This window comes from Lutra lutra, chromosome 13, assembly GCF_902655055.1.
Source record: "Lutra lutra chromosome 13, mLutLut1.2, whole genome shotgun sequence".
NCBI lineage: Eukaryota > Metazoa > Chordata > Mammalia > Carnivora > Mustelidae > Lutra > Lutra lutra.
Window position 1 is genome coordinate 20,469,873 of NC_062290.1, and position 25,610 is coordinate 20,495,482.

Below are 25,610 nucleotides of genomic sequence, written 5' to 3' on the forward strand. Positions count from 1 at the left end.
ACATGAAGAATTAAGTTGGGGGTTACATACGATTGTTACTTATACTTTCAGAATACCAAACTGGGGCCCATGGCTTGATAAGAGCGTTTTTGTGCCAATTTGTGAATCTGTTTGGAACGAATTAAGAGAAATGGAATTTAACTAATTAATTTATTTATTTGAAGTGAAAATAAAGTGTGATATCGGGCTATCCTGTCAATCCACAATGGATACTCAATAACAGATATTTATGACTGGGGGCTTTAATCATTTTCCGGATCCCTCTTTTGTTCCTTATAAGCACTGTCCATGCCACCCTGATTAGTCATTCTGTTTCTTCTTTAAACACAACACTCAGCTTTTACATTAGAGAGCTGAGGTGAGGAGAGGGAGATGTGCCTTAGAATCCTCTACCAACCACTTTGATCTGATCAGTTCACAGGCATCTTAAGTGCTTAAAGCGGGGCTACCGTGGTAGAGTGGCAGTAACGAAATGTTGTTTTATGCTCATTTTAGTCTACTGCCATATCTGATGGCCTGTTAATTGCCACTGATGTTTGTTTTAAAGACTCTAATTAATGGAATTCTTCACTGGTTTTGGCTCACCGAAGTCTTTCCAACACAGGGCACAACAGATAAAGTAAAAAAAATCACTGCTTTTGTTACTACTGAAACTATTCTGGTTCAGTAGTCTAACTCATTGAGGGTACTTTCTAAAATAAAATATGTAGAGGGGCACCTGGTGGCTCACTCTGCTACGCCTTTGCCTTCGGCTCAGGCTACATCTTGAACACAGGGTCCTGGGATTGAGCCCAGGGCTCCTTGCTCAGCGGGGAGTCTGCTTCTCCCTCCCCCTTTGCCCCTACCTCTGCTTGCATGAGTCCGCGCGCTCTCTCAAACAAATAAATAAAATCTTTTTTTAAAAATACGTAGAAAGAAGAAAAGCCAACTGGTGATAAAGTAGAATGAGCACTGGACTGGGAGTCAGGGAATCGGCTGTTACCCAACCTTGTGTATGGCCTCTGTTCTCTCTCAACCTCAGTTTTCCCACTGGATTGCATGACTGCTTGCGTTCTTCAGAACCTAGAACTTAAGGCGTATTATATGATAAATATAATGAAGTATTGTGAATTTCGTTTAATATTTGGGAGTATTTTGATGATTCAGTATTTAATAGCAGTACTTGATTGTGCAAAAGCCCCAGTTTATTAGTGGGCCATGTGATTTTTGTGCCTTATTTCATTTTAGGGTGTCCTTTCTTTTTCCTTCAAGATGTTAATTTTAATTATATGTGAGTACTAGACCACAATAACAAGGGACAGGATGACATGGTGGGAGCTTCAAAAAAATTTTTTATGTTAATAATCACAGGTCCTGATAAACTGATTTCTTCCTTAAGCTTTTTGTAAGACACTTCTATATTTTGGATTTATATATAACCAGTGCCAGGTTTAACTTTTATTTTCTTTTCTGGAAATAAACTTAACACTGAGCCTGTACTGTCCCCCAATTTTTAAGATTTGGCATCCTCACAGTGAAACTCCTTTTGAATTTTGTAAGCTTGTCATTAATTTCACATCTGTATTAATGTAGCTTAATGGTGGGTACTCTCTTGCCTATGGAATCAGAAGTGGACAGCGTAAGACATTTCACATTTACCAAACTCAGAAACTTCAGGAGGAAAATTAATAAAAGATTAGCCTTATCAGGTGCTCTTAGTAAAACTTACTTCTTTTTTGAATGCCTGTTTGTATATAAAAGTGCGCATCAGATCAGAAGCTTGTTAGCAGAACAAGTAGTGAGTGGCATGCAACTGCTGCAGAATTCGGAGAATATTTTGTATTGTATGAAGTGCTCAGGTTTGTTAGAGAATAGCAGGAAATGTTAACTGTATTCTGAAATACATGGAATGAGGCGGAAAAGAAATTGGGCACAAGCCTTGTCAAGGATGCAGGATGAGCTTCCTCTGTTTCTGTGTATGGACCTGCCTCTCTGATAATTAGAAACTTTATTTCTTTGTAATCTTGACCCTGTGAATCTAATGTAACACAGCTAGAACTAATCTGTAGGCTTTAATCTGTATCTGTTGTCTGGGGTAAACCTCTTTGTTTATCAGCAGAATTCCATTACTTGAATCAGAAACTACATGCAGCCCTCATTCTATCCTCGCTTCCCCTCTTACATTTGTAGGACCTCAGACAAATCCCACCACTTGCTTTTACTTAAGTATTAAAACCAAATTGTTTGGACAGGAGCTTTAAGTTTGTTGTCCATCAGATTCATTCTGGGAAATAATAATGTATTGATGCGTTAGAAAGAATCTTGGCTATACTCTGTCTACTGTGGTGAAAGGAACTCTCCATCTGCCAGTTCAATGAACACTGCAGTTTGTTTTTCCTGTTCAAGTATACAAATTACAAATAAAAGTCACTTTCATAGATTTGTTAGGTTTTGACAAAAGTCTTGTTTCCTACAAGGTTTTGTGGCAGAAGTCAAGGTCATTTGGGCCCAGCCTCTTTCCTCATAGAGTGACAGGGACATACATACTGAGAATGTCATAAAATCTCTAGCTTTCATATTATCAGGTGTTGGAGCACATTTTCTTGGGAATTGGAGATACAACATCCCCATTATGGTGGCCCGCTTCTAAGAGCATACTACTTTTCTAGCCACATAATCACAGGTATATAGTGATTTGGTAGATAACTTATTGAGAAAGCTATATACTTTCCTTAACTGTCTCTTAGGGAATATTTTATGTGTTTTTGTAATCTGATTTTTTAATGACTTTTGGGCATGCAGGAAAATGTTACCAAGGGTAAAATCTTGACTAGCTTGAATTCCCTCACTTGCATCTTCGGTAACCCTGTTGTCTTTGTAAAGATCTCATGCCGTAAAGAAGGCCACCCTGGTGCGGTGAAAGTTGACAGCGGCTTAGAGTTTAGACCCGGAATGGCCATATGCTGTGGTTTTCTTAAGTTAAAACTTCATTTTAAAAGAAAGGTAAAATAAGTTTACAGTCTCTTCTGAGACTGAGCAGGCCTAGCCTTACCTTCATCTACTACCTTAACCCCTGCAGTCGGTATCCACTACCCTGTCATCCAGAGAGCTCTGAAAACAAAGGGTTTGCATCTCATTTGGTAACAAAACTGAACTGACTCTAGAAATATGAGTGTTTGGCTCTGGGTTCTTATCCCAGAGCATGTACAGTAAGTGTATCTCACTCCAAAACACTGAATGTTTAAAGCACATCTGGCTCTGAAGGATTTCCTGACATGTAGCCTCTAAGTGCAGCCTTAGAGCTTGTGTGCTTATCTTATCTCTAACTTTGCCGCGGACAAGATGCTTTGAGGGCAAAGGCCTCGTCCTTTCCGGCTTTGAACATTCCTGTATTGCTGTCGGGGTGCCCCTGTCACAGCAGTCCTTTCTTTGTTACACTCTTGAATAAACCAGTGGAGGGAGGGGAACAATGTTCAGCCGACTCAGCCCATTCTCCTTCAAACAAGTCAGTCCACAATTTCTTGTCCAGTGTCCCAGGCATAGTAAGTTAAGCCATGAAACTGGGTTGACAGATAACCGAAGTTCTTAAGATGACAACTTATGACCTTTCCCTTGTGTTTAAAATAATGAGAATCAAAATGCTCAGGCCTCTCAGAGTGGTGAGCCGAGCCGGGTGGCGTGGCAGGTCATACTGTGCAGACCCCGTCTTTCGTCTCTCAGGACTTGCTGAGTGCCCCCTGCGGAGAGAATACTGGAAATTTGATAGGATTGCTGTGGTGATATTCTTCAGAGTGTAAGAAAAATGAAGGAATACAGCACATTCTCTTGAAGTTATAGAGATGAGGGGCGGGCAGACTAGGGCCAAATTCATTTCTTACTTTTCTTTTTCCTTTCCTTTTCTATTTTTGTGGCCCTAGGACTGGTTTTTATATTTTTAAAAGGTTGTGAACAAATAAAGAGAATGCAACAGAGACCTTATGTGGTCCACAAAGCCTAAAATGATTACTAGCAAACCTTTTGCAAAAGAAGTTGGCCAACCTTTGATACAAACCATTAATTTAATTCCCAGCCTAACTCCCTCTCTTTTGGATGAGTCCTTTCCTTCTTTGTGCCTATGCTTTGTGTTCAGGCGTCCCCCGACTCCATGGTCATTCTTCTGAGGGCTTAGGTGATACATTTTGTGTGTGTGTGTGCGTGTGTGTGTGTGTGTGTGTTAAAAAGGTGCTTTTTATTCTCTTTTTAAATTGTCCTCAGGAGGAAATTTAAGTGAAGATGAGATGTAGAACTAAGCGGAGCATAAGCATGAAGTTGAGAGTTGTTTTAATATTCAGATGTGGAGAGAACCAATTACAGGGCTTCCACGACACCTGTCCTGACTAGTTTTATGGAGGTATCATTACTCTGATCCCTTTATCTTCAACATTCCTTTGATTCCCCAAATTGTGTGCATAATTTGAATACTGAGAGCTATTTAAAAATATTAACTTGGGAAAATAATCTGTTGCTTTTCAAAGAAATGATATTTTAATTCATACCTAATTACATAATCCTGGAATATCAATGTAGTTTAGGATTTATATTGGGAACTATTCAGTTTTTTCTAAATTATTTCAGTTACATCAATATGGTTTTTATATCTTGCTTTTTTACTCCATGAATTGATCAGGTGTGAATAATCTCACTGACCTTGTTGAATTCTCCTGACTTCATGTCAGGGTATTAGTGAAAATCAGTTCAGGTCTAGAGTCAGAATCCCTGTATTCCAATACCAGCTTTCCTTCTCGCTACCTCAAGCAGTCCCTGAATCTCACTAGACTTCTGTTTGCTCATCACTAACATGGTGGTGATAACAATATCCTAACAAAGTTTTGGAGAGGGCAAATGTGATGACAGATGTAGAAATGATTGGAAAATTATAGAGTGATTTTTCAAATGTCAGTTGGTATTCATGAAGCAGTAATGACTCTATGATAGTTTACCATTTATACATATGTTGATTCATTTCTTAAGGTATTAGACCTGATAAGGCTGAGAAGTAGAAAAGAATGATCTTGCTTCTTAATTTACATTATTTTCATCTATTCTTTATAGCTTAAAGAAGGGAAAGGGGCATATATTCTTATGGTACTTATACTTAATTAAATGGTAATAAGTTAGCAGTAGTATAATAGTCTTCTAAAACTTGGTGGTATAAAATGAAAACTATATGTTATATCTTTTTTTTTAAGATTTTATTTATTTAGTTAAGAGAGAGCGTGAGAGAGAGCAAGAGCACAAGCAGGGAGGAGGGGCACAGGGAGAAGCAGACTCGCCACCGAGCAGGGAGCCCGAAGTGGGATTTAATCCCAGGGCCCTGGGATCATGACCTGAGCCGAAGGCAGACGCTAAAGTGACTGAGCTACCCAGGTGTCCGTGTTGTCTTTAGTCTCTGTGTTAGCTGTGGGAAAAGTCCTTCTACCTGGGCTGGGCTGATCTTGTCTGAAGTCAGCTGGGTGGTCTAGAATGTCTTCGGCTGAGATGATCTGGCTCTCCCCCTGTATTTCTTGTAGCCACCCAGCAGGCTAGCCAAGGGCTTGTTTTTTGTTTTTGTTTTTGTTTTGCAGTGGCAGAGTTTAGGTGAGCCTTCGGTGCTGTACTCTTGGCCAAAGCAATTCACATGACCAAGTCTAGTATCAGTGCGAGAAAGCACTACCAAATGGGGCTACAGGGACATCTGAAAAACTGTGGCCGCTTTTGCGGTCAGTGTACACAGTGCTCTTAGGAGTAAAGGAAGATTTTCCCAAGTGGGAACCAGAGGAGAGCCTGACATGTGAGTCAAGTAGTCCTGTGTTCTTGTGAACATCTTGCATAATTTCAGTGCTTACACACTCCCATTCCTCATCACTGTACTAGAACCTTGGCAGCCTCACAATCCGACTGCTTCACAAGAAATAGCCCACGCCCAAACACGCACCTCGTGTGTTTTAAATAATGCAAAGAATATTGTTTCCAAGACAACTTTGATGAAATGTCAGCTTTCTCTAGGTTCTAAACCCACATGAGAAGCATTGTTATCCTCATCCCTGCTGGGTAATTTGTATACTGCAGGAGTTTGTTTGGAAACATGCCTGTTGTTCTTTAAAATATGCTTAATGCTAGATTAGAGAATAGATTTTTTTTTTTTTTTTCTGTTTATGCAAGCTCATTTCTAAAGCATTTAAAATAAAGAGCTTGGGCATGTATGTTATTTAAAAACCCTTCACATGATGTTTTTAAAACAGATCAATTTCAGCATTAAAATGTTAGGAATTCAGCCAAGGAAAATTCAACTTGGATTGTATAGCTGTAATGATAATGTATTATAACCATCTTCTTCGAAAGTGATTGTACCAGCGGAGTTGAACCTGGTGAATTACATAATTTAAGAGTGTTTGCCAGAACACTGTTGTAGGGGTATTATTCAAGCCTTTCCTAAACAAAAGCAAAATGAAAGATGGATTTTATTATGAGGTACTTAAATCACAAGAATTGTTGTCACAAAATATCTAAAGATAACTCATTTGAATTGAACAGAAGGTCATATATCTACATGTCAGTTATCACACTAACTACTTGGCAGAATATTAGGATGTAAGAGAGCATGATTTCTGGTTTTTTAGCTTCTTTCTTTTTTAGCTTCTTCTTGGCTTGAATTAAAAATGAGTTTGCTTATTACTTTACCCAAAAAGTATTTTCAAGTCCAAAGTTATCTCAGAGATTGAGACTTTATTGATTTGAAATATTGGCTTCCAAGTCATTAGGAAGTTTACACCTCAGTCACCGTATTTAGGCATATCATTAATCTTTTTAAAACTTTTTTTTTTTTTAAAGGAAAAAGCTCATATATTCTTGGTTCACACTCAGCCCAGTAGCCCTTTGTCTCAAAGGACCATACATCGCACAATGAGTACTTTTGTGGGTCTGTGGCATCTTGTCTGCTGCTCCCCTCTCCCATTCAAGACCTTGAGTAAGAGAATGTTTTGGAGAGTCGAGTTCGTCATTTTGCAGTATAAATATTGTTCCTTTGGAGAGAAGTGCTGCAGGTTGAATTCCTTAGTACTTTCAGTGATGGAGATGAGGCAAGACTCTGAAATAAGAAGTGGGTGGGGAAACATTTATTTTATTTTTTATTTTATTTTTTTTAAAGATTTTATTTATTTATATGACAGACAGAGATCACAAGTAGGCAGAGAGGCAGGCAGAGAGAGAGAGGGAGAAGCAGGCTTCCCGCTGAACAGAGAGCCCGATGCGGGGCTCGATCCCAGGGCCCTGGGATCATGACCTGAGCCGAAGGCAGAGGCTTTAACCCACTGAGCCACCCAGGCGCCCCGGGAACATTTATTTTAAAAGCCAGTGCCTCTGCCTTGACACGGAGTCCGCCTGGATGTGTGAGAAAGTCATCTAGACAGAATAGTTCCCGAGGTACTTCAGTGACCGTGTCACTGTTGTGGGGGATGGGGACAGGGAAGTATATGAAGTGGGAGAGGAGAGGGCCACGTGAAGACAGGCAGAGATTGGAGCAAGCGCCAAGGGTTGCCAGCAACTACCAGAAGCTGGAGATGCAAGGAAGGATTCTTCCATAGAGACTTGAGCGGAAGCATGGTCCTCCTGATACCTTGGGCACAACTTCTAGCCTCCCAAGCTGTGAAAGAACACATTTCTGTTGTTTTAAACCACCCGGTTTGTGAGAATTTGTACCGCTGCCCTGGGAAGCTAATCTAGCTCCCAAGAGTTAAGTTTATCTGTCAGTTTTGTTCCATCACTCAGTGTAGCAATTGCTGGGTGATGGTAAATACAGTGAGCATCTCCATACGATAAGCTACAAAACTGTTCTTTGTTAAATGCTCTTAAAATATTGCTCTTTGGTCAGGAGCCGAGTACAGGCACTGTACTTAGGCTGTGGGGACACAGTGATGAAAAGATAAATGTCTGTCCTCATGGAGCTCACAGTTCATTGGGAAGAGAAGCATTCACTATAAAATTAAGAATTCTGATAAAATTGCCTCAGTGGCTTTTATGGAGCCTGCATTCTTGTTCCTTTTTTTGTCATTGTCTAGAATCCTAATTGACCTTTGGATGCGGCCTCAGTTGATGGGACAAGGTGCCCGTGCTTGTCATTCCCTTGGGAGTTAGCTGGCCGCAGAGATTCATAGCGCCCACGGTCTTCAGCCTGTATCCTCTGTGGTCCTGTGTGGTGGCCCCACCGAGGCCACATCTTCTCTCGTGTTGCCATCTTCCTTCAGAAATATAAAGTGGAGACTACACAGCTTCACAACTTTTCCTTTTCTGGAGGTTTTCTTTTTAATACATATTTTAATGTTCTTTTCATCTTACGTATTTATAGAATTTTAAGTTTTCATTTCCTATGTGTTTCAGGCTTCTCAGCCTAGGTAGAGTGTATTTGAACTCAGGTGTGTCAGATTAATGAAGCAAGCTCCTTGTTGTTCTCTTGACTCCTTTTGTGTCCTCTTTTACTGATGATGCCTCGTTGCTCCGTATACAGGTTGGTTTCTTCGGGCAGCGCACAGGCATCATTTCCTGTGCCTCTTATTAAAATCAGAGGACCATCTTCCAAGTGTCTGCCCTGGTGGTTTGAGTTACTTCATCCTCGGGATTCAGGTTTCTTCCTATATAAAGGGAGGAGGTTGAAGTGGACAGGTGTGCTTGTCAAACATTTAGTGAGCATGAAAGGCACACGTGGGTTAACTGCAGATTCTGATTCAGAGGGTGTGGGGTGGGGCCTGTGGCAGTGCCTTTCCAGCAAGCTCTCAGAGGAGATCTGCATGCTGCTGGACAGTGAGTGGGCCGTCCTCAGGAGTAAGCAGGGGACTAGATTTCCCTGGTCCCTCCCAGATAAAGATGAGCACTTCCAGTCTTATTCAGTAGAACCTGCTGATAGCCATGAGCTTCCCCTTGAGAAGGCCCACTCTGAGCTTGGCATTCCAGTGTTCTTACCAGCCCTGCTCGCTGCGTCCCACCGGAAGGGGCAAGGTACACTCGGTGCCCTCCAGTAGTGCTTGAAAGGACCTGCCATCTGCACTTCACGTTTGATAGCTTGATCCATTTTCTTAGACTGAAGCTAAACCCACTTTCTAATGTATAATTAGCCTCCGCCTTCAGGTTACATAGTTCTTGGTGTGGCTGTTTGCCTTGGGTTTCCCCATTCCTTCATCTTATAGTAATGATAGATTTATAACTGTCCTCATAACTATGATTAAATGTCTCAATTCTTTTGCTTTATGTGGCGTTCTTGGCCACTTAATTACACTACATTAAATGGTATGTTGTTGCTGTCAGTGCACTTGGATTGAGTTGTGGATAGAGTCTTTGGATATTTTGAAAAATGTTCCTATCATACAATTTGAGCTTGTAAACAGAAGTGCTGAGCATGCATAAACGCGCCTTAAGAAATTATTTCTTTATTACTGTTTAGTTGAACTGATGGTGACACTAAACATCAAGACTTTGATGTTTTATGCGGCATTCTTCCCCACTAATTAACTTCATTAGTGCAGTTAATTACTGGGGAAGAATACCGTATAAAACATCAAAGTCTTGATGTTTAATCACAGCTTAAAAAAGAAGTTTTATACTCTTCAATTGCCAAACACATTCCAATTAGCCAAAGGAAGGTCAAACATTTTGTTTTCCCTCTTCTGGTCTTCCAGGCTTTTCCTGCTCTTCTGGTTGACCATTGGTTACTTGAGCCTGAGTGTTAATCCTCTAGGCAACTTGACAGTGGCATATGTGGAGGGTGAAAGCTTTTCCCACAAGCTATAAACCAGCGTATCTGAGAGACTCGGTTTCTGCAAAAGGTAGTGAAGATTTCTTGTAACATGCTGATGGCGGGGGGGAGATTACTCTCAAGGAATAATGGGTATTTTTCTCATGTACTAATTTTATGATTAATTTAGAACCACTCCATTTTCCTATATGTTACCCTTTTGAACCACCTAACATCTGATAGGCATTAATGAACTCAAGACTGCAAAGTTGAAACAGGTATGGTTTAAGGGGATACATTGCAAGGATGGGGGGCCCACAAAGTTGATTGTATGACTTTTTCCGTGAGACTAGTAGTCAGGCAACAAGAACAAGAATTCCTTCTCAGGTCATTTCCGTGTGGTGTGTATGTTAGATCAGTTTTTACTGTTTTTTTGGGTTTTTTTGTGTGTGTGTGTGTGTGTGTGTGTGTGTTTTTAATCAAGCGGGGTTCGCAATAGCATAATGCAATTCAGATAAGCAATTATTGTAATTGACCTTGGCGATGAGTATCCTTGGCTTTTACCACAGTTTACTTAATACCTGAGGATGGCCAATTATCTCATAATACCCACTTTATTGAGATTATTGTTTTAATTATGGCACTCAAAATACATCACTTTGTCAGCATTGTGGAGTCTTGCTTGGGAACACCACATTCAGGCGTTCAGAAATGTGTAAAGAGCGTGTATTCTCCTCTTATGACATGGTTGTGATTGAGTTTTTTCTCACTCTCAACTCCAAACTATGATTTTGAAATACGTTATTTCTTACCACTTAAATGTGGGTCCTTCTGGTGAGAATAGCCACAGGGAGATAAAGTCTGGGATGCTATCACTGCCTCTGAGCTAATTGTGCCCTCTGAAAGGGCTGGAGGTGACTTGGTTCTAACAGGTAGGTGGTTCAAGTTGATCAGACATTCTAACTGACAGCAGTCCCAGCGGCTGCTGGTTATCTGAATACACCCTAGGTCAGAGGTTCTTAACTTTAGAGTTACTTGGGGGCTTGTAAAATTACTGGGACCCCCTCCTCAGTCTGACTCCATTGCTGTAGGGCAGGGCACAGGTGGCATTTTGTTGTCGTTGTTGTTTAAAGCTCCACGGGGTGAGTCTGTTGTGAAGTCAGGGTGGAGAATCACTGCCCATTGAATTCATCCCCACCAGTTTGTCTCATCTGTGACCCAGTCCCAGAGAATGGACACCTTTCGGTCCTTGCTGCTCTGTGTTTTACTCTTCTCCTCTTCCTGCCAGACTTAGCCTAGCCTTCCCCCTTGCCTGCCGTCCCTTCAGTCCAGTTTGGACCCTGACAGCGCTTACTCCTCCTTCCTCCCTCCTCCTCCTCCTTCCTTCCTCCTTACTCCTCCTTCCCTCCTTCCCACAGCGGTCTCAGGGGCCAGCTCCTGGCCCTTCTGAAACGTCTCGCCTTGCTCTTCTCTCCACGTTTTCTGGTCACCACGGAGAGAGGTCTTGGCCCCCCTGCTTTCTGAGTTTCCTTGAGTTGGGATCGACTTTATTCTTTAGCATTTATCTCCAGTGCCTAGTAAACCACTTCATGGAAGTGTAATTCTGGCTGATTAGATCAGTCGTGTGTCCCCCCCCCCCCCGACCCCCGCCTTCTGTGATGAGCAGGGAGGATGCTATTCACATGTGCCATGTGGTCCATTACCACCTTAAGGTTAAGAGCTTTCTTGTGGGATACCTAGGAAAGGACAGGAACCCTTTCTTTTTCCAGTAGAAACCTGTGTCACAGTGAAGATGAATGAAGTGTTTACAAACTTGATTTCATTTTAATTATATGCATACAAACATACATATATCCACACACATAGATTTGTACAAATATATACATATAAATATATATATATATATATATGCACACGCCCTGGAATATACGCATACTGACACACACCACACATGCATGATTGTATGAAGTAAGTCACCAGGTTACGTCTCTCCATCTTTCTGAAATCCATGCTGTTCTCCCCTTCTCCAGCACCCCCTCCAGTCTGAGCTGCCGTTGTCTCCCTGGACCACTGCTACCCTCCCACAGCTCTGTTAGCCGCAGGCCCAATGGAGACCTGCTAACTGTATGAGTGTAAGCAGAAACACCAAAACTGCTGAAAGCTCAGCTTTGACGATCTGAATCAAAATTTTTAATTTTAGCATAGTGCAAGGTTTATATTGTAGATGTAGTGTTGTTTTTATTTTTAATTACTGAGAGTGGAGGGTAGGTAAAGTAGTCTATCTTAAGTACTTTTTTTAAAGTACTTTTTAAAGTCTTAACTCTGACTCTGGCCCCTGTCTAATATAGAACTTTCCAAAGATGATCTTAATGATGTTTAGAGCGTGTGTCATCTCCTCATCCCTTCGGTGGCACTTAGTATAAAGCAGACTTCACCATGGCCTGCTGAGGCCTGCACAGCCTGACCCCTCCCTCTGCCCAACACCACCCCCTCGCCCCACCTCACGCCCCCTCCACAGCAGGCTCCTAGCCCTCCTGGCCCTACAGTGTCACTGCAGACTTCCTTCCCCTTCAGGGTCTGCACAGGTGCTGTTCCCTCTGTCTCCAGCATTCTTCTCCTGGCTGTCACACAGTTGGCTCCAGCTTTCGCTCCCGCTGTCAGCCTGAATGTCATCTCTTTGAAGAGGCCATCCCTGGCCACCCTGTCAGTAGGCTGGATTTTAGCATTCTGTTCGTGTCCTTTGTAACACATTGCCATTTGCGCTTATTAATTTTTTATTAATACATTAATAAGCGTATTTTTATGCCCCCTTACTACAGCAAGTGCTCTCTGAGGGCAGGGTCTCCATCTGCCCTTTTTACTGTGTGCTGAGCCAGTGCCTTACAGCCCAGCGGAGTGCCTGGTCCTCAGGTCAGCAACTGACGGTATTCAGTTTTCCGCAAGGGAAACACATGCTGTGTCCCCACAACCCCATTAGTCCTCACACCTCACTAACTGTAGAGTCAGTCATTTGTCAAGCTCCAGTGAAGTTGGGGTTGCAGGTTTAGACTTTACTCTTACCCTAGCTCAGTGTCGTGTCAGAAGGTGTGCTTGACGGGAATTCTGCGAAGGAGGAAGAGCAGATCTTCTGAAGAGGGCGCTGAGCCAACAAGACGGGTTGATGCCCAAACTAGGGAATTTGCTGTCTGAAACATTTGAATCCACACACACTATGTAGTGGCCTTTGCCCGGAACCCCGAGGCACTGCCCATCACCCTCTTTCAAAGGAAAGCCAGGAGGAGACACTGTAGCAGCTCTCCGTGCGTCTTCTTGCCAGGTTGGGTCTGGCAAAGCCTTGGACTTTGACTTCTTGGGTCAATTCCAGAAGTCTGCATGAAAGAAAGGGGGCAGTGTGCCTGCCACTTCGTGTAGCTGTCTCATTTAATCTTCATGATGATCTCATAGGACAGAGATCTTTATTTTACAGGTATGAACACTGAGGCTTCAGGGGCTAACTTGCCAGAATCTCACAGCTGATAAGTGCTGGCCGGAGATTTGAAACCAGAGCACTCTCGCTCTAGCGCTTGTGACTGATCGTTTCTACCCCCTTCCGTCCAGACGCCACAGTGCCTTAAACCCGGGGCCTCTCTCACATTGTGTCCCCGGCGTCTCACACCCTGCCAGTACGGAGTGGCACTCCGCTCAAGCTGTAGGAGTTTTCCTGGCGTCACTGCATGAGACTGTGCTTGCGAAGTCCTCTGTTGTTCTTTAGAAAGAGGAGCATAGCCTCATTTTTTCATCCACCAGCTAGTATTGAAAGCACTTCTACAAAATCACCCTGTCCCTCCAGTGTGGCTGGCTCTTGCAGGGCTGCTAATGGCCTCTCTGACCCACTCTCTGTTCCCAGAGGAAGGCCTTGCCTGTGCGCTTTAGCTGACTTTTAGTGGCTCAAGGTCTGTGACGTGCCATTTGGTGAATCCAGTACTGGATGCCTTGGTGCACATACAAAGTTGTAGGACCTTCTGCATCTAATTCCTATGCCCTGGCTGCTTACAAACAAAAAAGATTAGCAAGAGGCTGGACCGTTGGCTGTGTTAGCGGAGGGCTATCCTGCGACAGGATGCATATGTGTGTGTGTGCGTGCGCACCTGCGTGCAGATGGGGGGAGAGAGGGTTATACCTGCACTTGGAGTTACTTTCGTCTTCATCCCTTCAGTCAGCGAGCATTTACTGGACTGTCCATACATGGTGAAGTGCAGGATTCCTTCAAGCCGTAATTAGTAGTAAATAGCAAAAGCATACCACCGGGCTAGTGCTCTTGCTTTTTAACAAAAGAGTGATTGATCAGGTGGTATTCCCTACTTTCTCACTGTGGTGAGTGAGAGGATTTTCTTCCAGCCCATTTTCAGCATGCTGCTATTACCGCCCCATTTAGCTCGGTGCCAAATTGCAGTCGGCCCCGGTCACTTCTGTTTACCCGAGCAATGCCGCAGTGATTAAATGTCACTGGGGACACCGAGTATACAAAAGTAATTAACCTAAAAGGACGTGTTAGAATAAGGGTCAACAACCTCTTTAGCCCACCGTGCCCCCAGCAAGACTAAGTATTGACAGAGGTGTCGCCGGCAGGGCAGGGGCCAGGTGAGGGGTGGGAGGGAAGGAAAAAGGAAAGGTCAGAGAAGCCAGAGCAACAGACCAGCACTCACGGTTGTTTGGGGTGGCAAGTAGACAGCTCTGAGACGTGACCTGTAGTTCCCTTATAATTTCGCTCTTTGACCTATGATCGAATGGTGGTTGGTGGGGGCGGGGGGGATGGTATTAGACCATGAACTGACTTCACTTTCAGCATCTCAGCCCTGATTAGGGCTGTTTCCTGGTTAGACCAGACTAAGCTTGCTTGGCACACACTTGGTGAATCAACCTGTTCTTCCAGTGTTTTCAGTATTTTGTCAACCCTGCATCTCTACACCTACTTGTCAAATGAAAACTGCTGCTTGGAATCATTTCTTTGGAAGGATTTGAAATCACGTCTCTAGGTATCTGTGTCTGGTTTGTTTTCATCCCTCAATATACTGAAGTCACTTGTTAAACTGATATTAATGCTTTACATACTAAAATTTACGTAAACTCTAGATAGTCCTATGTGACTTGACAATCAGCCATTTTAAAGCTCCTTTAAAAAACAAAAAAAAAAAACAAGTATTATCTCTGTCTGCTCTATATTTGGCTTTTTCTTTCATTACCTGTATGTGGTGACTTACTATCCAGGAAAAAAAAAAGTGAGTAGTGAGGGATTTTTTTTTTTTCCTTTTACCACGTACTTCCTTGGGAGATAAATATTCTAGGAGATCCCCAGGGATCACTATTCTCTAAATGAGCAGCCAGAGAAAAACTGCTGATGCCTGCATTCTTCATGTGGTCGGTCTGTCAGGCAGGATTCATTTAAATCCTGCCTTTTTGGTGGTCAGACCTGAGTTAAGATTTGTTTCTCCCTGGTCACAGACAGGTGATGAGTACATGATGAAAGACAAAGGAGAGCCAGTTGAAAAATGTCTCCCTTATGTGGAAGATTTATCTCTCTTAGAATAAGAAAAATTGGTGGCCTTGATACGTTTATGCAACAACAAATATTTCTTGTGTGTCCACTCAGAGGTCAGATCGTGGTGCTGACCTTGGAGCGGGGTGGCTGTGCCCTTGCTGATGGGGAACAAACAGGGAAAAGGTACCACCTTTGACCCTCTCTTCCACCTGGCATCTCTTCAACCTTTGTTCAGTTTTAATTTGTGCACCACTTCCTCTCAGTGTCTTTTCAGCATAGCCCTAAAAATTGTCTTGTCACTGTATCACTTTCAAAATTACCACTTTCGACTTTTGAAGGGTGCCTCCTTTCTTTGGTGTGCCTGCACACACCTGCACTTGCAACCCCCCCACGCAGCTGTTCTTCCGACTATGGCAGTCATTAATACTGAGTGCTGAGAATACAAAGAAATAAGGCACAGTAGCTTATGCCCTTCAGGAATGCACAACCTCTACTCTCAACACAATGAAAATAATATGGGAGCAAGTGAGACATACGCATGAGTGTTATTGCCTGAGCAGATCAAGTTTTGTAGTCACTCCTTTGTTCAGCAGCCATTAACTGAGACACCAAACCAAGTGGATGGTCTCTGCCTTTGTGGGACTTCTAGTCAAGTAGAGGAGTCAAGAAAATAATCAAAATGATGGGCGTGATACAAATGCTAGGAAGGAAGTAAGTAAGAGGTTATGAGATTTCTAGGAGAGAGATTTCTAGGAGATTTCTAGGAGAGAGCTCCTTGGGTAATGCCACCGACACCTTTCTAAGAAAGTGGCATTTAAGCTGAGACATAGGTGAAAAATGCTAGCCACTCAGAGGTTGGGGAAGAGTTCTTGGCGGAAGCCCACACTGAGGGATGAAAGACAGTATGGGGTATCCAGCATCCGACAAAGAGACTTTCAACTCAGATTGGAGAAAGTAGGCAGCAGCCAGGTCAGGCCTGTTCTTCTATAAAGTGCCAGATGCTTGTGTGAAGGGGCATGATTCCTACTGTGCCTTTAGGATCCTTGAGGCCTGTGGCATCCAGTATAGTAGCCACAAGCCACATATGGCTGTTAAGCCCTGGAAACGTGGCCAGGCCAAATCGAGATGTGCAGTAAATGCGAAATACAGGCCAGACTTCAAAGACCTAGTACTAAAAAAAAATCATGTAAAATGTGTCATTAATAATTTTGACATTGATTATATGTTGATGTGGTATTTTCAGGTACAGTGGCTTAAATAAATAAATATATGACTAAAATTAATTTTACTGTTTCTTTTCAATTTTTTAAAATCTGGCTACTAGAAAAATTTAAATATATCCATGGCTCCTGTTATATTTGTCAGTTCTGTTCTACAGCACAAACTTTAGTGTTTTAATGAAGGATCTCAAGACCAAATTGTCCAACTGTTTTTTGCCATATTGAGATGGTATGAAGAATACCTGAAGTTTCTTATTAGCCATCTGAAAACTGTTAGGCAGCCTCCCTTTAAATTGATATACTATTGTTGCCTATCTGTGTTCTTGCTGAATTACCCTCGATGTTGCAGAGTATATTTGCATACATAATACATAAGAATATATACGAGGCTCTTGGAGTTAACACTCTCTGGAAGAAAAAAAGTGTTTAGCCTTTCAAATAGATTAAAACAGTTTACTGGAAAAAATAGCAACATGAAAAGACTTTCTTTTCCAATAAATTTTAATAGTTACTAAAATGAGGATTCTGGTCCATTAAGATAGAGCTTGCCAAGTCTTCAAGCTGAGTCACTTATTTTCTCGGAGCAGCTACTCTACTCCAGTTTCTTTCAAAGCAGCTGTTAGAAATATGTTGATATTTCAGTTCAGGAACAGAACACAGTGCAACTACAGGTCTAAAGTCAATTCCCCTTCCCAGAAAATTAAGGAAGGAAATTTTTGCCAGTCCCCCCCTTTTTGTTTTAGTTCAGTTAACCTCAGGTACCAGGTCATACTTGTCAGTGAGACATAGTAACATTGATTATAAGGTGGTAGGTGAATGAATGATCTAGGATAAATTTTATGGGTGCTATACATTTAAAAAAAAAATCCCAGAAAGAGGTGACAGGTACATGTGTCTGTACTTTACAAAGTACATACAAGATTTATAGTCTCTATTAATGAGGGAAGGGAATTCTTGGTGGAGATCAAATGCATGTAGGAACATTAGGTCTTGTGAACTTTAAGGAGGTCCATTGGATTCAAGGGCATGCAGTGGCTTTGGGGTGATTAGCTGGGTTAAAAGATGGGACTTTTATGTACCATCTGTGGGCTCACTTCTCCATCAGTGATAAGGGGATATACTTGTCCCTTCTCATTCTCCCAGTTGCTTGCTCGTGTGACCAAGCAGTTCAGACCAAGAGCAGACAGTTGGCTGTTAACAGAGGGAAGCTAAGGTGCCTGCACAAGGATCAAACCTGTATTTTTGGTGTCAAAGCATCATGTTCCAACAGCTCAGCTCGCCAGCTAAAGTAACCGTATTTAATGAAATTTCTGGGGTGGAGCCAACAGCTTTATTCCAGGAAGAGGAAATAACAGTCAAGAAACCCCAGGAGGACATTAAGATAATGTTCTAATTTAAAATCAATTTTATTGATACCTTATAAATTATTATAGCATTTTATCCTGACCAAGTAATACATAATGCTGAGGCCATGGAAACAAAACATGAATGACTGACTGACCATTGAAGTGCTGTATATTTTACTGCATGAAGCACAAAATATGTAGGACTTTTGTACTCAAGGTTTTTTAACTCATGGAGCCTTCCGGACAGCAAGGTATAGATTTCATTCATCTTTGTATTTCTGTACTTTAGTGGGTATTCAGTAGATACTTGTTGAAAGAGCCCGTAAGTAGACTGAGACCGTGTAGGGGTCTCACATTAACATAGGAATTGGAGCTCTCCATGATGCTAGCTACTGTGTTCCCAACATGCGTGCTCCATCTCGGGGGCATCGTTCTAAGCAGATAGCCTCGTTTTGCCCATTGGGGAACTGGAAGCTTAAGAGAAATTCTTTAACTTGTCCAAGGTCACACAGCTGGTAGTACAACCTAGTCTGGAACCCAGGGCTGTCTGACCCTCGTACCCATACCATAACCATTGTGGATACTGCCTCTCTTCTTAATCATTCCTCTCTCAGTTCCTTTTGTTTTGATTATCTGCCAGAGAAATTTATTTTGCCCCAAGTGCCTCTTAGCAGGAGAGAAGCAGAAAGACAAAGACAACACGAGAACATTTTCGAGTGTGTTGTTCATGACATGTTGTAGAAGGTGAAACATTTATTAAGAACAGATTCATTATTTTATATGGAGATTATATTTTAACAAGGGCAGGTCTTCAGAAAGTCCCGGTCATTTTTGAAGGTGAATTTTGATTTATGTTAATTTGGAAAAAGCAAGTTCTGTGAGGGTTATATACAGATTGTGTTTTTAATGACTTCCTTAATCAAGCAGGTTATTTTTAAAAAGTCTTACTGTCGTGAGCAGTAAACTGACACCAGTGACTAGCTCAGAGCCCTACTAAATTCAGGTTTTTCACCACGAGCATGCTATAAATTTTAAGTTAATTTACATAAATTTGCATGTGTTATGAGTCAGTATGTAAGATGTGTATATTTTAGCCAAATGATTTTTATTTTTTAATTTTTCCCAACTGAGGATTATTTCCTCTATCTCTGCTGGTATTTTTTAAATAGGTGGGATAGTAAATATTAAAATGTTTTATTAGTTAATAAAGAACTAAATGAATAGAAATGAAAACATTCAGTGTAACACTATGTAATAAAACCTCAATCAGAAATGCACTGGGCGGAGGCAGGGGGCGCTCCTGGGTGGCTCAGTTGGTTAAAGACTCTGCCTTCGGCTCAGGTCATGATCCCAGGGTCCTGGGATCAAGCCCTGCATTGGGCTTTCTGCTCAGCAGGGAGCCTGCTTCCCCCCCCCCACCCCCGGCCTGCCTCTGTGCCTAATTGTGATCTCACTCTGTCAAATAAATAAAATCTTAAAAAAAAAAAAAAAAGTACACTGGGGTATTGTGCTATGTTTGTTTGGATATATAGGTTTATTGAGGATATTACTTTTATTTCAGAACTTGTTGAAAGTATTTTGTAACTCTGAAATGCTTTGAGGATTAGTAAACAAATTGACCCAACGTGACTCATGATTGTCGGGCTCCTACTGAAGGCCCTTCTGCTTGGCAAGGGGAGTGGGCTGAGTCCCTGATGATCTCAGGCTGATTTCAGGCAGTATATTGGCCTTTCCGAATTTGAGAGTGTCAACCATATGCATTTCTGTTTTAGTCCTGTGTTTTGTTGCTGCTGTTGTTGTTGTTACAGAGGAAATGATGCTTGAGGACTTTAGTTATGGCATCAGTGAAGGGTCAACAGGCCTCTTGAGCCTGTCTTCTCCGTCCTGCTCTCCCCCGCTGCCATTAACCAGCTCCCTCTGAATTGTCCCTGACCCAAACTAATTCCTGTACTGAATGAACTGCAGTTTGACTAGCAGTGTAATTTATCTTCTAAACTGGGCTGGTTTTGAGTAAAGTAGGCCTGGACACAGTTGTAAGGGGAGGGCAAAACCCTAGCCAGATTTTCGTGGTACCTCTTGCCCTGTCATTATTCCCTTTATCTGTTTGAAAATGGATTTACCCTTTGGTACCAAGTAGATGGGGTGTTGGGAGGCTGTAGCTGATGAACAGACACAACATAACAAGTGAGTTTTAGAGTTTCTGATCATGGTTGTCCAACCATTCCTTCTGGTTGGAATCTTGCAAGTGGGCGGGGACACATGAACTTATGCGAATGGCGAGCCGAATTAGCTTGATGTGCATTTGAAATCGAATTAGAAAGTCTGATGCGGAGGCGGTATTTATAGTCCTGCCTGCTGTATTGAACCAAAACCTTATTGTGTTGAAAGGAGATGTGTTTTGGTTAATAGCAGCCTATTGAAGCCCTATCATTATGGACCATCTGTGTATCTGTGCTGAGGGGCAGGGGCTACGCAGATGCCGAGAATAGTCCTTATGTGAGGCTTAAAATAGAAGAGCCACACTAGCTCTGTAGTAAGTGGCGTGCGGCGCAGCCCCAGTGCTGAGTTGCTGTTGCGGAGGGGCTCGGCGATCCGTCGGGGACTGCGCCTTGTACGACTCTATGGAGGTTCTTTCAACTGGTCCTCAAAGCAGCCCCGGGAGGGAGTGGGTGGAGTATTCCTGTCTCGGACTACGGAGACTGAGACTGAGCAGTATCCCCAAGGCTACACAGCTATTAAGTGGAAAACTCTAGACTCAAATCCAGACAGGCAGTCTGACTCCAGACAGATGCTGTTGCCTGCTAGTAAAAATCTGTGCTACCTGTTATTAAAACTAGCTAATTGTAACAACACTACCTCTTGTTTTCTTTGGGGGGGAGGGGTGTGTGCTTTATAGAACTCTCTGTCATACATGGTCATCTTTGATCTTGGGGTGGCAGAAGAGGAAAGTTGAAAGGGCAGGGCTATCCATTTCAGCTGCTGGAGGTGTCCATTTTCTTTCTGACTTGGTCAGTAACCTTTTGTAAAATCTTAGTTGGGCTTCAAACTAGGACCTAGAATTTTCTCATTTGGAGATGAAATGTGATTTATAATTTTAGGAGTATCTCTGTTAAAGCTTATCTTTTGCTTTCAAAGCAACTGGGATTTCCATATAATAAGACTTAACAAATTTTTAGTATTTTTCCCCTCGTTTGTCCTTGTTTGCCCCCTTTCTTTTCTTTCATTAAACTTCTTTTTACTATCCCAGTAATAAAAGTGTTTCATTTTTAAAAATGCAGAGCTCTGTAATAAGCATTCAGATGTAAGGTCTTTGGCCTTGTCTTGATTGGCGGCTGCGTCTGACTGTTAATGGCCCTCCATTCTTAACACATTCACCGATACAGTCACCTGATCCAACTGTAATGAGAAAATGTTTCTAAGTTTGTAGATTGATCCAGAGTCATGATGCAGCTCCAACTACATTTCCTGTGTGGTGAGCTAAGGAAATACCTAACCTAGGTAAACTTTTAAAATAATGATAGAGAAATAAAAGTATTTTCTAGTAAAACCAGACTTTGTCTTTAGAAGTATTAATTCCTTCTCTTCACATGCTCACCAAGAATGCAAGTGGCCTTCCAGTGGCAGAATGGTGGACTTGTAAGGTTCAAGACAAGAGCCTGTGCCAAGTCCAATTTGATTCCAGAGCAATTATGTTATTAGAACATTGCTGATTGCCCCAGTGCCCATTGTATAGCTTAACCTTTAAATGCTAGTGATAATTAACTACTTTATCATTCTACCGGGAAACTCCAACATATGACTTTGTTCTGCAGTAAAATTTCACAAATAAAATACTGCCCACAGAGTCAGAAACAACCAGTTAAGGAAAGTAAAGCTGTTTGTACATATGTATCAATAAATAGGCATAAAGATCTAAGTAAATAAGTGTTACCATTTAGTGTTAATTTTTGAGAAAGTATCTTATAATTGTTTAAAAATCCGTTTTTCCTTTTGGACAAATTGGAAGTAACTTTCAGTAGAGTATCTCAGAATCGAAGGCTCAGGTTGTTGTTCATCACCACACACACAGTTCTTCTTTTTGTAAAATAGCAAATGTGTAGGATGAAGTCACATGGAAATAGGTGGAGGAGTGGAGGGGAAGAAGAGACATGACCGTGCAGCTAATTCCCAGGGGCGGCACTACTCCGATCTTACCGTAGTGGATGGTTTCTTGTGTAACTGTTCAGCCGAGTGGTCTTCTGAAAGGGAATTGTATGAATTTTAGGTTAAGGTTGAGGAGTGCAAAAGGAATGTTTGCTCATTTATGTTCAGAAACCTTTCTGGGCAGTTCTCTGATGCTCACTGTGCCAGGCCTCCCCCCACCCCCACCCGGAGTAACAACACAGCCTGTAGTGGGAAGTGGCCTTGTAAACAAATAGTCACATATTGATTGCCAGTGCTCTACTCACGGGGTGAACAAAGTGTTAAGGGAACAAAGAAGAATTGAGTGATTAATTCTGCCTGACAGCATCTGAGCGAGCTTTAAAAGGTGACATTAGAGCTGGTCCTTAAGAATAAGGATTTCAACAAAAAGATACTGAGGGGAAATGGGCATTCTCATAAGCCAGGGAAAAAAGGCTACAGATACAATGAAAATGCACGGAGCACTGGAAAACAACAGGCTCATAGTGCTGAGCTCTAAGGCCAGGGACCTGGTTGGGGCGTGGAGAGAAGGGCTTTGGAAATGGCCACACACAGAAATGTGTGGACTTTTCCTCCCCTAACGACAGTGGGAAAACGATTTTGTTGTTGTTTTTAAGGAATCATGAGAAGTGGTCGAATGTCTCTTTGGGAAACAGAACCCTAGAAATGTGGAGGATAGATTGGAGTTGGGGCAGACTAGATAATGGGGTTCTGACATCAAATGTTGTAGGTCGCGGCTCACGGATGATGTTTGCAAGCATGATTTCAATGGAATAATGGTCACAAAAATCTGACCCTGGCATAAAAACAAAGCAGATGCATTGAACCAAGTCTTATGGCTTGGGAATGAGGATTGGAACTCAACAGAGATACAAGAAGAAGCTGTCTGATTTAAAAAATTGTTTGGCTTCTAATGTTTTGCTTTGGTCTTTGGCCTTACTTAATGATGTCTGCCATCTTTTCTGCTATTAAGTTTAAGGGTGAATGAGTAGGGATGGTTTCAGGATTTGGTGCCTCCAATACAGAAAATTCATTGAGGACTCTGATAGAGAATGGTACAGGAAGGAAGGGTTTAGAGGTATCCAGCCCTATCATTGGGAACCTACTCGTTCTTCCCATCTTCCCCTGACACCAAACCCCTACCTCCTTCCTGCTTTTGGAGCTAGTGATGGAGTTGCCGTCACCACAGCTGACCACTAGGGGGTGATGTCTTGGTAGAGAAACTGACCCAGGCATTGGCTGGCGGGTGAGAAGGGGAGGTTCATTGGTTTTCCTCTAATAGGCTTCAAAAGTTTAGGCACAAAAGAAAATGGGGCATTAAGGTTCAGTGGAAGTGAAATGGGATATAGAGCCAAAAGTTCTGGGTATCACACTGCCCCCCATAGTTAATTTAAAAGCCCTTGTAAATGTTATGTATCTTCATAAATGTTAATTATTACCATCAGACTTAAGATTTAAAAAAAAAAATGAACAAGGAGTTAGTTTTATGTGAGAAGAATGAAGTTACCAATGAGGAAGAGCTTTATGGAACAGTTTCCTGAATTGGTTTAGATGCAAAGCAGAGATAGTCTGGTGGTGATTCTTTGTTCTTCCTAGAACTTGTTTTCTCATCTCCAGGTGTTCTTTCCACTGCCCACCCTGTGTTAATTTAGCACTCAGAGCTGGGCGCTGGTGCCCTGCTGAGGGGCTTGGTTTTTCTGGCCTTTTAGACCTGCCCTCCACAGGTCAGCCCTGCTCGTTTCTCACACCTCACCTGTGTGGTCTGCCCTGAACTGAGTCACTATCCAGTTCATAAGGTTGCTTCCAGTTTTCGTTGATGCTTTTCTCACTTCCTCATAAATGATGTTAAGCCTCATACTGTCTCCATGTGCCCAGTAGTAATCACCGTGGCCTGAATGGCAGACAGACTCACTCTTTGTGCTTCGGTGTTGATTTTCGGTGTGTCGGCCTCCTCCAGTTGGGAGCTCTTTGGAAGAGCAGAAATGACAGACGCTGCTCGTTCCCGATTGTGATCCCACAAAGGAGGGACTGTCTTTCCCAATTACCTGGTCCTAATTGGGGATTCCAGGGTTTCTAGGGATATAAAGGAGCAGGTTCATGAAAACTATAGGAGTCAAAAAGGAATAAAGGGAATTTTTGCAGGTGTTTTGTTTTTGTTATGATTATTTGCCACTCAATCTTCCATGCCCTTAAAACAAGGGACTTAGCAAAATTCCATAAATAGAACCTTTGTGTCACAGGATCACCATTTTTTGGTTGCTTAAATTCCCAAAGAGTACCTGTCTTCCTTTTTTCTTTGAAGAATTACTACTTTTTCTTGAGATACATAAAATACTCTGTGTCTCTGGACAGGCTTAAGTTACTGGCTTCCCATCAGCCAGCAAACTTGGGGCCGGAGCGGGGTGGGGCCTGACTCTTCCTTCCATTTTCTTTTCTATCTGCTTCCTTCCTTTCTCACGTCTTTGAAGCTGCTGCACCAGTGTCATCTCTAGCTCCTTGGGACCAGACCCATTCTGTCTTCTGAATTTGCTGTTCCTTGCCTCCTTGCCTCCCTCTCTGGGCCTGTCTCCATTTCTTCTTTCCTGTTTGTTCCTTTTTCCCCTCATTCCCTCTTCCCTATTTTTTCTTGGTTTTCTGTCTCCACCTCTGTTGCCCTCTTCCTTTTACCTCCTCCCTTCTCTCCTGTCCCCTCCTAACAGTTTTGCAGGTGCGCATTAACAAACAAAAAGGACAATGCGCCTAAAAAACTCACTTCAGTGAATGGTCATTTCTCAACCCTGCTTTCTTTTTAATTCCAGAGCTCTTCGGTATCCCCGTCTGCCAGTTTCCGAGGTGCCGAGAAGCACAGAAACTCCACAGACTACTCCTCTGATAGCAAAAAGCAGAAAACTGAAGAAAAGGAAATTGCAGCTCGCTATGTAGGTTCCTCTGCCTTTGCTTTGGGGGAAGCCAGTTTACTCCAGCAGCCATTTTACCCTTTGACTATTACCAACCAAAATGAGAACATAGGAGGAAAAAACATCTACTCGGAGAAAAAAAATAGCGTTTGCCTTTATAGCTGCGTCTCAGTTGACTAGCTCAAGTCCTGTGTGTGTGCAGGTCTGCGCACGTGTCGATGTGAGTCGGAACAGAGTGCTTTATCTGGCAGCTAATAGAAGATGTCGTGGGTGTCCCATAATACCATTCCTAGAGATATATTTGCTTCCCTCTGTATATTTCAAGGTGGTTGAATTTTCTGTGGTCAACTGGAAATCTCAAGGAAAAACGTAAAATCATAGAAACCCCGTTAAAATGTCTAAAATGAATTCATGCTGAGGAATAAAGTGAGTTTTGTGGAGTATAACTTGCAGAAGCATCCAGATGTGTCCCTAACATGGGTTGAAGCCCATTTTCCTTCAGTGACTAACCCTTCGGGTCACTTAGTATGAAGGGAGCAAGCTGGATGGCACCGGGACGGCCACAGGCAAGCCCCTGTTCCCCCTTGCTGTGGTGAGGCCCTGCGGGACTTCAAGGCCTCAAAAAAAATCAGGAAGTTTGGACTTTCACGTGAAACCTCCCAATTTTAAAATGGTGACTACATAACCCAGTTTTTTAAACTGAGAGAACACATCACACCCAGCCAT

At 42.4% G+C, this 25,610-nt stretch overlaps 1 protein-coding gene across 13 annotated transcripts in view; it reads left to right on the forward strand.

The window, feature by feature from the left end:
- TLE4 (TLE family member 4, transcriptional corepressor) overlaps window positions 1–25,610 on the forward strand; it is a 143,929-nt gene that overhangs the window by 97,026 nt on the left and 21,293 nt on the right. For all 13 annotated transcript variants that reach the window (XM_047699616.1, XM_047699618.1, XM_047699612.1 and 10 more), the window contains one exon: window positions 24,786–24,905. In XM_047699616.1, the coding sequence (XP_047555572.1) occupies window positions 24,786–24,905 (120 nt within the window). The remainder of the gene's footprint in view (window positions 1–24,785; window positions 24,906–25,610) is intronic.